Raw genomic sequence first — 14627 nt, forward strand, 5'->3', positions numbered from 1 at the left:
ATGCAAAAATTCAGCTAAGCTGTACACTTAGACTTGTGCATTTTACTGTATGTAAATTATACCTTAATTTAAAAATTAAGTAGAAAATACATTTTCCAAAATGAAAAAAAGAGAAAGAAGAGCTGTGAATTGGGAGCAACTTCTCTAATCCTTGAACATGGTTAATGCAGTGAGACTAATGAATTAAACTTTCAATTGTATGGCTGAGACTCTGTGCTGCACTCTGATCCCAGGCTTAACAATCTGGCTTTGTGATTCCAATTTGAACTCATGGGGGTAACGCACTGATTTGCCCATGTGCTTTTACCCATGCACTTGACAGTGGAATGTTCTCGCTGTGATTAATAAATTAGCTCCAGAAACTCAGCTAATAGGTATTAGGACTCCTAGTCCCAGACGATTCACACACATTCAGAGCACTAACAAAATGTGCTACTTTCCTGACTCAGCAAAGCTCACCTGGTGAGGCCTCCCAGCAGCAGTTAGCCAAATGGGCCACTGCCCTTGACAGTGGTCCTCTCTGGCTGTGCAGCTCCAGGAAAGGGTGACTGGTGGTGGGGAGAGGTGGCAGAGGGAGGGTTATTTAGAATGTCTCAAGATTTCCAAGCCCATCTCTGCTACTTTTTTTTTTTTTTTTTTTGCGGTACGCGGGCCTCTCACTGTTGTGGTCTCTCCCGTTGTGGAGCACAGGCTCCAGACGCGCAGGCTCAGCGGCCATGGCTCACAGGCCCAGCCGCGGACGGCATGTGGGATCTTCCCGGACCGGGGCACGAACCTGCATCCCCTGCATTGGCAGGCGGACTCCCAACCACTGCGCCACCAGGGAAGCCCTCTGCTACCTTTCTTTTTGCCATGGCCTTAACTGAGGTCCCACCGTTTCTCACCTTACTCATTGCAGCTCTCTCTGTATCTCTGCATCCATCTTCCATCCCACCTCCCTTTCCTCCTGCTTTGACTTCTTCCATGGTTCCCCTGTGTTTCCATGTTCAAGTTCAAACCACTATGCTTAGCTGAGGTAACTGTTTTACTTAACCTGCAGCTGCTCCATCCTACACCCACTCCTCGCATATGTCCCGCTTCATCCAGTGTTACCCAACTGGTGGCATAATTGATATCTGGATAAGAAAGTTCTCCATTGTGCCAGGCTATCTTGTGCATTCCAGTGGGTTTAGCATCCTTGTCTCCTGCCCACTGAATACCTTAGTCTCCCACCTTTAGACATTGTGACGACTAAAATATGCCCCCAGATATTTCCAAACAACCCCTGCTGCTCCTTTTCCAGTTAGGTGTCTCCTACTGGCCCTTCATACCTCGACTCAAACAGGGGCTGAACCATACACAATTGCCATCTTCATAGTTCAAGAGCATTGAATATTGGCTATTTAATAAGGTTCAACTGAATATTCTTTTCTTCTGGAAACCCTCACTACTAATGCCCTGTCCCATGCCTTCCTTTATCCAAGTGCTTACCGCCCTGTGTTGTCATAGCTGATTTTCTAGTCATCCTCTCTCTCTTCCCACACTGCTCAGCACTAATTACCTGGGAGTGAGCACCAAGCGCTAACTTAAGTTCTTGGCATCTCCAGCTTCACTTGGCTCGGTGCCTGGCTCATAATAGGTGCTAACTCATGTTTAATGAATAGTCCAACAGGATATTGAGCATACTTTCCCTGATGACTCAGTGTTGTTATTTATGAGCACAGAGATGCCTTCAGAGCCTACTGAGCATTTGGCTCTACACCAAATGACCCACCATTGCCCGCATTATGGATGTGCGTGTCTGGATTTTAAATCCTATCATCAGTGTGCCTGCCTCCACTAATCCTTCGTGGCCTTTGGAATCTGAAGCAGACTGTCCAGAGTGCTGTGTCGGGCACTCTGTGAACTTAAGTGCATGACTACTGTGATAAGAACTACCCTGGTACAGGGTTTTTTCATCTTATTTCTGGGTTCTTGCTAGGTTTCACACATTTGTTGTCTCTCTTCTGGTTACTGAGGCAATCAGTTTCTAAAAACCCTCTGCATAGGACTTCCCTGGTGGTGCAGTGGTTAAGAATCCACCTGCCAATGCAGGGGACATGGGATGTAGTCCTGGTCTGGGAAGATCCCACATGCTGCGGAGCAACTAAGCCTGTGCACCACAGCTACTGAGCCTGCGCTCTAGAGCCCGCGAGCCGCAGCTACCGAGCCCACGTGCCACAACTACTGAAGCTGAGTGCCTAGAGCCCATGCTCTGCAACAAGAGAAGCCACTGCAATGAGAAGCCCATGCACTGCAACAAAGAGTAGCCACCACTCACCACAACTAGAGAAAGCCCGTGTGCAGCAATGAAGACCCAATGCAGCCAAAAATAAAATAAATAAATTTTTAAAAATAAACCCTCTGCATAATCATTTTCTTTTTGGAAAGTGCTTAAAGACGACTCAGGAGGACTTATAAAGTAGAGAAATGTTCCTCTGCTGAGATGCCCATTCCTAGGACCATGGCTGGTGACAGAATGATGGACTAATTGATTGCTCAAGGAATTTTCTAAATAGTTGTTATATCCTTGCAGTCACAAAATAGATGGGCATACTTTTTTTATTTTGAAAAGTTTTATATTAAGAAATATTGACCTATGTCACAGATAGAATCTTTCTAATTTTTGGTTTAAATGACTTCGAATTTTTTTTAATTCAAAAAAACCTTTCCATTATAATTCATACAGAATGAAGTCTAGGACCACAAGGGATAGAGATAAAGGGAAAAACCAGGAAGAAGTAAATGGGGAATACAATTTTCACAACATTTTCATATTTACTAAACTCTTATCTATTCTTAATACACCTCTTAATAAATTCTATTTAACTAAATCCACAAACAAGTTTTGGTTCTTTTATTTTCAATATTTATTCTTCTTATCATTTTTCTCTTTAACAAGGTAATTACAACAATTTAGGAAACAGAACTATATAAACAGAAGAATGTTAAATTTTTTTAATAGCCTTCTGCTGGCAAGAAAGGCCATATATCTTATTCCTCCAAGCATAACTTTATACCTCATACTAAACCAAATAGTTTATGGAAAACTAGTATTAAATAGCAAAACACAAATAAAACCACATATATAAATAACATAACATAAAATAGAGTATAATGTGATGCTTAATAAAGCAAACTGTGATGCAATATGAATCAACTTCACTAATTGGACAAGTCCAATGAGACACAAATCAGATAAGCTCTGAACATGCAACAGTGTGTAAGTGAAACTGCCAACTCAGCTAGGTTCCTTTTATTCTTGGGCTGTGTTCCATTCCAGGGAGTATCCATTTTTATATCTTCTTGACTCTTTGACTATAAAGAGAAAAAGGAGAAAAAAATAAGCAAAGATGGGGTGCCTGGTGGGTGGGAATGTCTTTGGTGCCTACAGATTGCCTCAGACACCCCAATCTCATCTCAGGATACCAAGCAGCTCAGAGGCCATATGAGGAAATCAGGGTTCAGAGAGCATGGACCCTGCCCAACATAACCCCACTAGCTAAAACAGAAACAGGATATGAACACTAAGGTTGTGTCTTCATATTCAGTGTCTGGCACCCTGGTGTGAGATGATTCTGTCCATTGATAGAATGTCACTCCATTATCATCAGTGTAAATCAGAGCCATGGATCTCTTTTTAACTGTTTATTTTTTAGCTTTTAACAAACGAATGTCATGTAGTCTGTAACTTATATAAATAGGAGGCATCTTTGCAACAAGAATCAAATGCATAGAGGAATCTAATACAACGTGTGAAAAATCTTTAAATTAAAAACAATTAAAATAAAAATGGGGCTTCCCTGGTGGTGCAGTGGTTAAGAATCCACCTACCAAGGCAAGGGACACGGGTTCGAGCCCTGGTCCGGGAAGATCCCACATGCCGCGGAGCAACTAAGCCCGTGTGCCGCAACTACTGAGCCTGCACACTAGAGCCCGTGCTCTGCAACAACAGAAGCCACCGCAACAAGAAACCCGTACACCACAACGAAGAGTAGCCCCATCTCACCACAACTAGAGAAAGCCTGCGTGCAGTGTCAAAGACCAAACTCAGCCACAAATAAATAAATAAATAAATAAATTTTTTAAAAAATTAAAATGATCTGTAAGTGGTCGAAAAGATGAATTTTTTGTTTTCATGGTCCGATTCAAACTACCCTTTAAAAATGCCATAGTGCTTAGGCTAAAGCATCCCAGCAAGCCTGTGATGCACCACTTTGAACACCACTCTTTCCCAAACATGTGGAGAGAGGCTGGTGGATTGTAAATGTTCCATACCTGAGGATATGCACTGCTTGTTTCACCCAATACTTCTTTGGATCTGCACACACAGCTAATTTTCTCTTTGTGTATAAGCTGAAAAAAGTTAGAGAATTTGATTTATGTTTCAATTTCATTTATGGTTTAAATGTATTTTTCTTTTTTTCCACAGGACATACAATGGAAATTTCATATTCCAATTGGTGGCTCTATGCCTTAAACATTTTATTTGTTTCAGAGGTGAAACAAAATGCACACAAAAAATTTTTCTTCTTATAAAGTTTGATGCAAGAAATGAAAGTGATTCTCCCTGACTTTCTCTGCAATCTAACAAGAGGTTGTGCAGTAACAGGAAGATAAAGTCCCAGAATTATTTAATTTTGTTGTTGGTGGCTACATGAAATATGTATACATCTGATCAATAACTTATGTCATTCCAAAATGTAAAACCCTATATAAATCAAGAATATTATATGAGGGGCTTCCCTGGTGGCACAGTGGTTGAGAGTCCGCCTGCTGATGCAGGGGACACGGGTTCATGCCCCGGTCCGGGAAGATCCCACATGCCATGGAGCAGCTGGGCCCATGAGACATGGCCACTGAGCCAGTGCATCCGGAGTCTGTGCTCCACAGCTGGAGAGGCCACAACAGTGAGAGGCCCGCGTACCACGCAAAAAAAAAAAAAAAAAGAATATTATATGAGAGAGTGTAACTACTCTGAGCTTTAGCTTACAGCCCAACCACTTTCTGGTAGAAGATGCTCATTTCAAACTTTAGGTTTTTCATATTTTCCTGAGATATCATCTTAGTAGCTTATAAGTTTATCTTCAAAAGTGATTTTGGGGCTTCCCTGGTGGCACAGTCGTTGAGAGTCCGCCTGCTGATGCAGGGGACATGGGTTCGTGCCCCGGTCCGGGAAGATCCCACATGCCGCGGAGTGGCTGGGCCCGTGAGCCATGGCTGCTGAGCCTGTGCATCCGGAGCCTGTGCTCCGCAACGGGAGAGGCCACAGCAGTGAGAGGCCCACGTACTGCAAAAACAAACAAAAAAAAAAAAAAAAAAAAAAAAAAAGTGATTTTGCCTTCAACTATGTTCATTTTTTAAACTTTTTGCCTTATTCCAGTTCCATTTAAAGTGAATTTTGAAGAATAAATGTACTACTAAAACACAGCTAGCTTTTTGCCACATGAGTTATTTCTGAATGAAACTCCAAAAAGGCAAAGCTTTTTCTACTTGAAATTCTCATGTACTCCTAATACAAATGAATTAGAATCTCTTAATAACTTACATGACTGCATTGATGTCACAAGCTTCATTGGCCAGCTGCTGTGTGAAGCCCACGATAAATTTGGGATGAAGGATTTTTTCTGTATATTTGAGGCAGCAGTCAAAGTTGCTTGCTGCTAAAAAGAAATGAAAGATATTGAGTCCACATGAATGAACTTATTCTGTGATCGGTATTGTGGAACTACTTGAAGTGGTGGAAAACCTAGAATCTGACTTATATGGTAAATAAACTACTTAGAGGAACACCTCCAATATTTTTGAGACCCATTTTAACATAGTTTCCAGTTCTCTTAAAAAAAATAGTTTGTGTACTGGGAAATTTTGGTTCAATAATACAATTTAGAAGCACATGAGACATGAGTCTCATAAAAGGAATATCTTTAGTAAGAAACACAAACTGACAGTGTTTTATTTCATTCACTATAATCACTCAAGAATATGAGTACCTTCCACTTGAAGAAACCCTTATAAATAACCTTCTAAATTCAGAAAAAAATAGTAAATTGGCAGGTTTTAATCTATTATCTGGCTACTGAATATTGACAGGAGGGGAAGGACAAGAAGTTACAAAGGAAAATGTGATTTATAGGAGCTGCTATTAAGAGCTACAATTAAAACACTTTGAAATTGTAATATTAGTTAATGGGAATTTTTTATTTTGTTCATAAAAGTTCAACACATGTATTTTCAGGAATGCACCTGTTGCTAAAAGTGATGTCCTCTTACAGTAATAAAGCAATTCTTAGACACTCCCCTGAGTTCAATTACAACCTACTGTATCCTTGACCTGCTGTAAGGGATAAATGTAACCCCAAAGTTGGCAAGTGATGTCCCCAGGGCCTTTCAAGGATGAAGTCAGGTGCCATAATCACCCCTAAAGGATGAGTTTTGAACTCTGCTAAAACTATTCAGTTGGGAAATGAGAAAGCTAGGGAAATGGGAGAATTTTCTACATTTCAAAATGGCCCCATTCACTGGTAATGTTACACAATTTACATCTCTCCCAGAATAGCACTTTGGGTTGTTCTGGAGTTCGAGGGTCTCTAAGAGCCCACCACTACCACCCCCCATATTTGCTTGGATTGACAGCAGAGAAAAAATCCTGATAGGCAGCAGTAACCTTTCCCTCTTCCACTCACAATGAGATGACAACCCCCATCACTTCCTTCTGAAGATTTTCTAACAGGCTTCCATCCCTTGGGGACCCCTAGATGAGCTCAAGGCTTAGAGAAAAATGAAAATAGTTCTTCCTCCTGTGCTAGCAGAAAGAGTGTCACTTACCTTCTGACTTGCTGCAGAGGTGGAGTAGCAGCAGTGACATCAAAGCAGCCGGGAGCAAACTCTTGCTATTGCACATCATCTTCAGCTCAAAGAATAGATGTCTCAGTGCTGGGTACCTAGTGCCCTGGGAGACCTGTTATGCTTGATAGCAGCCTGGGCCTGGGATGGCCCTACTTATAGCAAATATTGGAATGCACATAGAAGGCGTGTTCTCACATGGGGTTTTCCCCATTGATTAACCTGCCCTGTCATGTCGTCACAAAGAAGAAACCACAGGGAAAACTTCCTGCCTTTCCCTAATGTTGGGAAGGTGTGAAGGTCAGGATGGAGGGGGAGGGAGGGTTAAGAAGGGGAAAATCCTGTAAAATCCTTTGAATTTGCAAAGAAAGAAAAGCAGCTCAGCCCTGCGTCCCAAAAAAAGATGTCTGTCCTGTTTTAACTTAATCTCTTGTCTCTGAAAAGAGAGGACAAGGATTAACAGTGATACAAAGACAAGCCCCACTCAGGAACATTCCAGAACTCCTATTGTTACACTCTGATTGCTTTCCAGAGCCAATAGGGGAGGGAGAGGATGAGGCAGGACACCAGGCATACTCAGGCATTTACAATTTCGTCGTTGTTGCTCAGCTGTCACCAAAGACCTTGAATTTCTGGGCTGTTATGCAGAGCAGGTAATATAGCAATGCTTAGTAGTGTCCCCAGTTTTAGTGGAAAATACCAGCTCTTAAGTGAGGCTCAAGTTTCAGCCTTATCTTAGTTTCAAACTCACTCTTCTAAATCTTCTACATTTTACATGATTCTAATCAACATTGTAGCCCAGAAAATGACCCTCATCTGCCCATAACACTTCATGCTAATGTGGTTACATAACTCAATACAAAGCCTCAGAAGAAAAATAAAAGAGGAAAAAAGTAGGAAGAATATCATTGTATGCTAGGGACTGGGTTTGCAGGAAGGGTATGACTATAAAGAAACACCACAAGGGAGTTTTGGGGGGATGATGAAGTTATTTTCTATCCTATTATGGGAATGGTTACACATCACTACACATGTGTTAAAATTCATAGAAATGTACATCAAAAGAAAAAAGTGAATTGTATTATATGATCATTTAAAAAATAAAGTTTAAAGATATCAAAATCATAAAAAAGAACTGTCCTCTATAAACAAATAGATTGAAAGTAAAAGATCAAAAAAGATATGCCATGCAAAGAATAAAAAAAAGAGAACTGGAGTTGCTATGCCTATGTCTAAAAAAAATAAATTTTAAAAGAAAAGAAAGTTACTAGAGATAAAGAGGGAGTTCCATAATGATAAAGGATCAATCTGTCAGAAGGATATAAAAATCATGACCATATATACATCTAACAACAGCACCTCAAAATATGTAAAGCAAAAACTGACAGAATTGAAGGGAAGAATAAACAATTCAAAAATAAAAGTAGACATTTCAATACCATATTTTCAATAATGAATAGAAAAACTAGACAGAAGATGCACAAGAAAACAGAAGATTCAAACAACACTATAAACCAACTAAGCCTAACAGACATCAATAAAACACTCTACCTAACAACAATAGAAGAGGCATTCTTCCAAAATTCATATGGAACATTCTTCCAGATAAATCATATGCTAGGCCATAAAACAAGTCTTAATAAATTTCAAAGGATTGAAATCATACAAAATATGATTTCAAACCACAATGTAATTAGAATTCAGTAACCGAAGAAAATTTGAGAAATTCACAAATATGTGGATATTAAACATTACATGGCTAAATAACCAATGTGTCAAAGAAGTCATAAAGAAAGTAGAAAATACTTTGAGATGAACGAAAATGAAAACACAACATACAAAAACTTATGTGATGCAGCTGCTCAGAGAGAAACTTATAGCAGGGATACATGAAATAGAGAATAGCCAAAAATAGAGGAAATCAAAGTAACCAAAATTTGGTTCTTTGAAAAGATCAACAAAATTAACAAGCTTTAACTAGGCTAACCAAGAAAAGAAAAGGGAGTGGTGGAGTGAAGAGAAGACAAGTTGTTAAACTCAGGAATGAAAGAAGGAGCATCACTACCAACTTTAAGAAATAAAAAGGACTAAAAGGGAATATGATGAACAACTGTATGCCAATACATTAGATAAAATAGATGAAAGGGACAAATTACTAGAAAGACACAAATTATGAACCTGACTCAAGTAGACATAGAAAGTTTGGATACGTAACAAGTAAAGATATCAAATTGGTAACTAAAAACATTTCCACAAAGGAAAGTCCAGACGCAGATGGCTTCACTGGTTAATTCTACCAAATATTCAAAGAAAAATTAAAACCAATTCTTCACAAACTTTTCTAAAAAGTAGAAGAGGAGGAAACAATTTCTAATTATTCTATGAGGACAGTATTACACTGATATCAAAATAAGACAGAGATATCACAAGAAAAAAAACAAACTACAGACCAGTATCTCTTATGAATACAGACACAAAAATCCTCAGCAAAACACTAGTAATCTGTATCCAACGACATATAAAAAGGACATAAACTAGGAAATGTAATACACAATATTAGCTGAGCAAAAACAAAAACCGTGTGAAAAGCATTTGACAAACATTTAACACCCTATCATAATAAATGCTCAGTGAACTAGGAATAGTAGAGAACGTCTTCAACCTGATAAAGGTCATCTATGAAAATCCCAGAGCTAATATCATACTTAATGTTGAAAGACTGAATGCTTTCCTTCTGAGATCAAGACCAAGACAGGGGTGTCCACTCTAACCACTACTATTCATCATTGTACTGGAGGTTCTAGCCAGGATAATTAGTCAAGAAAAGGGGAAGGCACCCAGATTGGAAAGGAAGTAGTAACTATCTTAATTTGCAAATGAGGTAATCTTGTATGTAGAAAATCCTAAAGAATCTACTAAAAAACTATTAGAACTAATAAGTTCATCGAGGTTGCAAGATTCAAGATCAATATACAAAAAAATATTAATTGTATTTCTATACAATATCAATAAACAACTTGAATATAGAATAAACAAGCAATTACTTTTACAATAGCATAAAAGAATAAAATATCTAGGTATAAATTTAACAAAACAAGTGAAAAGTAACTTAAAACTACAAAACTTTATTAAAGAAATTAAAGAAGACTTCTAAGTAAATGGAAAGATGAGGGGTGGGATGAATTGGGAGATTGGGATTGACATATATACACTAATATGTGTAAAATAGATAACTAATAAGAACCTGCTGTATAAAATAAATAAATTAAATTAAATTTTAAAAAAAACTAAACATACACCTACGATATGACGCAGCCATTCTACTCCTAGGTATTCACCCAAAAAGAGTGCATATGCCCCCACAAAAATTTTTCCACAAATGCTTATAGTGGTGTTTTTTCAAACCAAATAAGTGATTATAGTTGATTTACAATGTTGTATTAGCTTCAGGTATACAGCAAAGTGATTCAGTTATATGTATATGTGTATATATTTACATATTCTTTTTTCAGATTCTTTCCCATTATAGGTCATTACAAGATATTGAATATAGTTCCCTGTGCCATGCAATAGGTCCTTGTTGTTTATCTATTTTATATAGAGTAGTTTGTTGTTTATCTATTTTATATATAGTAGTTTGCTGTTTACCTATTTTATATATAGTAGTTTGTATCTGCTAATTCCAAACTCCTAATTTATCCCCCCCACCACCACGTTCTTTCCTCTTTGGTAACCATGAGTTTGTTTACTATGCCTGGGGGTCTATTTCTGTTTTGTAAATAGGTTCATTTGTATCATTTTTTTGGATTCCACATATAAGTGATATCAAATGAAAAAAATTTTTTTTAATTTAAATAAATAAATAAACAGAAAGACATCCCATGTCATGGATTGGAAGATATCCTTGTTAAGATGGCACTACTCCCTAAACTGATCTACATATTCAATGCAAGTCTTATCAAAATCCCAGCTGAGTTCTTTTCAGAAATGGAAAAGAAGATACTCAAATTCATATAGTATTACAAGGGATCCCAAATAGCCTCCTGATGACAAAACTTACTATAAATCTACACTAACCAAGACATGTGATACTGGCATAAGTGTAGACACATAGATCAAGGGAATAGAATTGAGAGTCCAGACATAAACCTTCATATCTATGGTCAACTGATTGTTTATTATGGTGCCAAGATCATTCAATGGAGGAGAGAATAGTCTTTTCAGCAAATGATGCTGGGACAACTGGATATCCATACACAAAAGAATGATGTTTATCATATTAATGATTAAGTCAAAATGGATCATAGACTTAAACATAAGAGCTAAAACTCTGAACCTCTTAGAAGAAAACATAGAAGTAAATCTTCATGACCTTGGGTTGGGCAATGATTTTTCGGATATAAGAACAAAAGCTCAAGCAACAAAATAAAAAACCAACTGGACTATATCAAAACTATAAACTTTTGCACTTCAAATGATACTATACAAATGTGAAAAACAACTCACAGAAAGATAGGAAATATTTGTAAATTATATATCTGATAAAGGACTTATGCTTGTAACCAGAATAAATGAAGAATTCCTGCAACTAAATAATGTAAAGATAAATAACCTAATTTAAAAATGGACAAAATACACAAATAAACATTTCTCCTATGATATATAAGTGGTCAAAAAGCACATGAAAAGATATTTAACATCATTAGTCATTAGATAAATGTAAATCAAAACCACAATGACATACCACTTCACATCTACAAGGATGGCTATCATCAAAAAGGTGGATGAGTGTTGGCAATGATGTGGAGAAATTGGAATACTCATACATTACTGATGGGAATGAAACATGGTGCAGTCGCTTTCAAAAACAGTTTGACAGTTCCTCAAATGGTTAATCATAGCATTGCCATATGATCCAGCAATTCCACTCCTAGTACACTCAAGATAAATAATATATCTCCACATAGAAACTTGTACGAATGTTCATGGCAGCATTATTCATAATAGCCCAAAAGTGGAAATAATCCAAATGCCATCAACTGATGAACAGATACATAAAATGTGGTGAATGTATACAATGGCATATTCTTTGGCAATAAAAATGAAAAGAGTACCGGTGGATGCTACAGCATGGATGAACCTTGCAAACATTATAAATAAGGGGGAAAAAAAAAAACAAGCACAAAAGGCCCCATACTGTAAGATTCCATTTATATAAAATGTTCAAAACCAGCAAACCTACAGATACAGGAAGTAGAATAGTGATAGTTGAGGGCTAGATTGGGGTATTAGGGGAAAGACAGGGGAAGGGAGAATGACTGCTAATGGGTATGAGGTTTCTTCCTTTTTTTTTAATCTAGAAATAGATAGTGATGACAGTTTGTACAACCCTATGAATATACTAAAACACATTGAATTGTGCACTTTAAAAGGGTGAATTTTATGATATGTGAATTACATCTCAATAAAGCTCATAACGACCACAAAAATTCTCCACCCACCTATATATAACACTCACCCCACACCTCTTTGTTTCTTTTGCTAGATGTGTCATTTCATATCTGTCACTTAGAAACTTTTTAAAATATGACCTTCAACTGATTTTTTTATTCGGTCAATGAACATGCTAATGAGAAGGTTAACATAAGAAAATTATTTCAAACCTTATTTATTAGAAGGCTATTAGCACACTGGAATTTAGCTTCTAGCCATTCTTTTCAAATATCTCAGACATTCCTGATGAGTCCTAATTCCCTCATGTAGTAGAATCTCAGCAACTTGCTCTTGTTTTTTTTCCAGAAAAAACATTTGACAAGTGTTTTATATGGAAGGTACTTAGTGGTACATACAGATGGCTAGAACGTGATGACTCCATTCAAGGCAACTTATAATAACAAAATTAAAATGAACAAATAACTATAAAACCAAGCAGTATGGTTAAGTGCCATATTCATATTATATGAAATATTTTCATAGAAATTAACAAAAGTGGTCATTTAAAAATTACTTAACTCCCCTTCCATTTCTATGATGGATGAACACAAGACATGCCATGCTGACTTAAAAGAGTGACCATCTAAAACTTTTCTCTTTCTGATAGGGATTCCATGAAAAGTTTTTGGAAGGTGGTAGAAGTTCCTTTTAAAATAGCATTTACTGGGAACTAAGATCCCACAGGCTGTGCAGTATGGCCAAAGCAAACAAACAAACAAAAAATAGCATTTATTGAGCACCTACTAGGTACCAGATATTTTAATAAAGAATGTGACATTTGACTTCTCACAGGGCTGTATGTAATGCAGAAGACAAAGAACTAGACAGGCCTGAACTTTCTGGCTTCCACACCAGTGGGTCTTGACTATAGCTGAGCTTCAAGGAACAAACATGGCTCTTACCATGGTTTTTGAAGAATACCAAATTATAGAATTTCTAAGATAGAGAAATGTGGAGACCATCTAGTTCAATACCTTAATTTTGAAGATGAGTACACAGAAGCAAGAGAGATGTTTGACTTTGTCAGCGTTGAACCATGAGGACCAGATCTAGAAATCAGATCCTCCTCCCCAGGTCAGAGACTGTTTCCCATTTCCTCCTCAAGGTTTTATTATCTTATTATTTAATAGGTGGAAGTATATATCATCAGCCTACACTGTTGTTTTCTTTAGATAGTAACATGAGTTGTAATTTCCGTACTCACACTCGTAACAAGCAGACTCAGACTGTACCAAAGTTTCCTGTACACGGCCATAAAACCTCATCTTCCCTGAAGCCAGCAAGGTAAGGTTATCTGACAGTTTGAAGACAGTGTAATGAGGTTGATGAATGGAGAAGAACTGCATTTGATGTGCCAGCATCCAAGCCCATGGTGGGCTCATCCAGACACAGGACAAGTGGATCTGAAATCACCTCCATTCTGAAGCTGGTCTTCTTTCTCTCTCCTCCAGACACACCTCAAATTAGCTGGTTTCCCACCTTGGAGTCCACCACTTTGTTTATTATATTCAGGTCTTGAATTAACAAAAGTTAATGTGCTTGTTTTTTGATTAACTGCTCATACTTGCCAAATGGCTGCTGAAAATTCCAAGTTTTCCCTTATTGTCAAAGTTCCCATCTTGCTATCATCTTGGGCTACATAACCTGTGGTACTTTTGAAGTTGGAAGGTTGAGGGTTTCCTCCTTTGCAGCCAATATGCCTGACAATGAGGATTTGCCTCCCCTCAAGAGTCCAAAAATCACATTAAGACCAGGTTTCATCACCCACTGACAACCTTCAATATCTCCTTCTCCTCGGTTTTGACCAACTAGGAAGTCATTCTTCCCCTTATCTTGCTAGCAAATATTATAAAAACTTAACACAGATCAAACAGATAACATCCCAAAACCCATGGAGGGCACAGCAGGTGGACTACTGGTGCTTCTTTTTGACATTGGGAAAACAGAAACGTTCTTTGCAGACACCTACAAAAAATTTTCTCTACTGTACCACCATGAGATGGAATAAATCTTTCCCACAGAATTTTTTTAATATATATGTATTTAATTTTTTTTATTTTTAATTTTGTTTTGGCTGCATCGGGTCTTCGCTGCAGAGCACGGTCTTCTTTCTAGTTGTGACATGCAGGCTCCAGGATGCGTGAGCTCTGTAGTTTGCAGTACGCGGGCTCTCTCATTGTGGCTCACAAGCTCAGTAGTTGTGGCACATGGGCTTAGTTGCCCCGCAGCATGTGGGATCCTAACTCCCCAGCCAGGGATCCAACGTGCGA

General features: G+C 37.9%; 1 protein-coding gene across 2 annotated transcripts; it reads right to left on the reverse strand.

Moving 5' to 3' along the window:
- Window positions 1–3314: 3314 nt before the first annotated feature.
- Window positions 3315–6925, reverse strand: CCL20 (C-C motif chemokine ligand 20). Of its 2 annotated transcripts, none has more exons than XM_060107321.1 (4): window positions 6847–6925; window positions 5567–5678; window positions 4297–4374; window positions 3315–3336 (listed from the first exon to the last, which is right to left on the reverse strand). In XM_060107321.1, the coding sequence occupies exons 1-4, from the start codon at window positions 6923–6925 to the stop codon at window positions 3315–3317; spliced, it is 291 nt and encodes a 96-aa protein (XP_059963304.1). The 2 variants fall into 2 exon arrangements, with proteins under 2 accessions (XP_059963304.1, XP_059963303.1); XM_060107320.1 differs by having other exon boundaries at window positions 5567–5681.
- Between the last annotated feature and the right edge of the window lie 7702 nt (window positions 6926–14627).

This window comes from Mesoplodon densirostris, chromosome 8, assembly GCF_025265405.1.
Source record: "Mesoplodon densirostris isolate mMesDen1 chromosome 8, mMesDen1 primary haplotype, whole genome shotgun sequence".
NCBI lineage: Eukaryota > Metazoa > Chordata > Mammalia > Artiodactyla > Ziphiidae > Mesoplodon > Mesoplodon densirostris.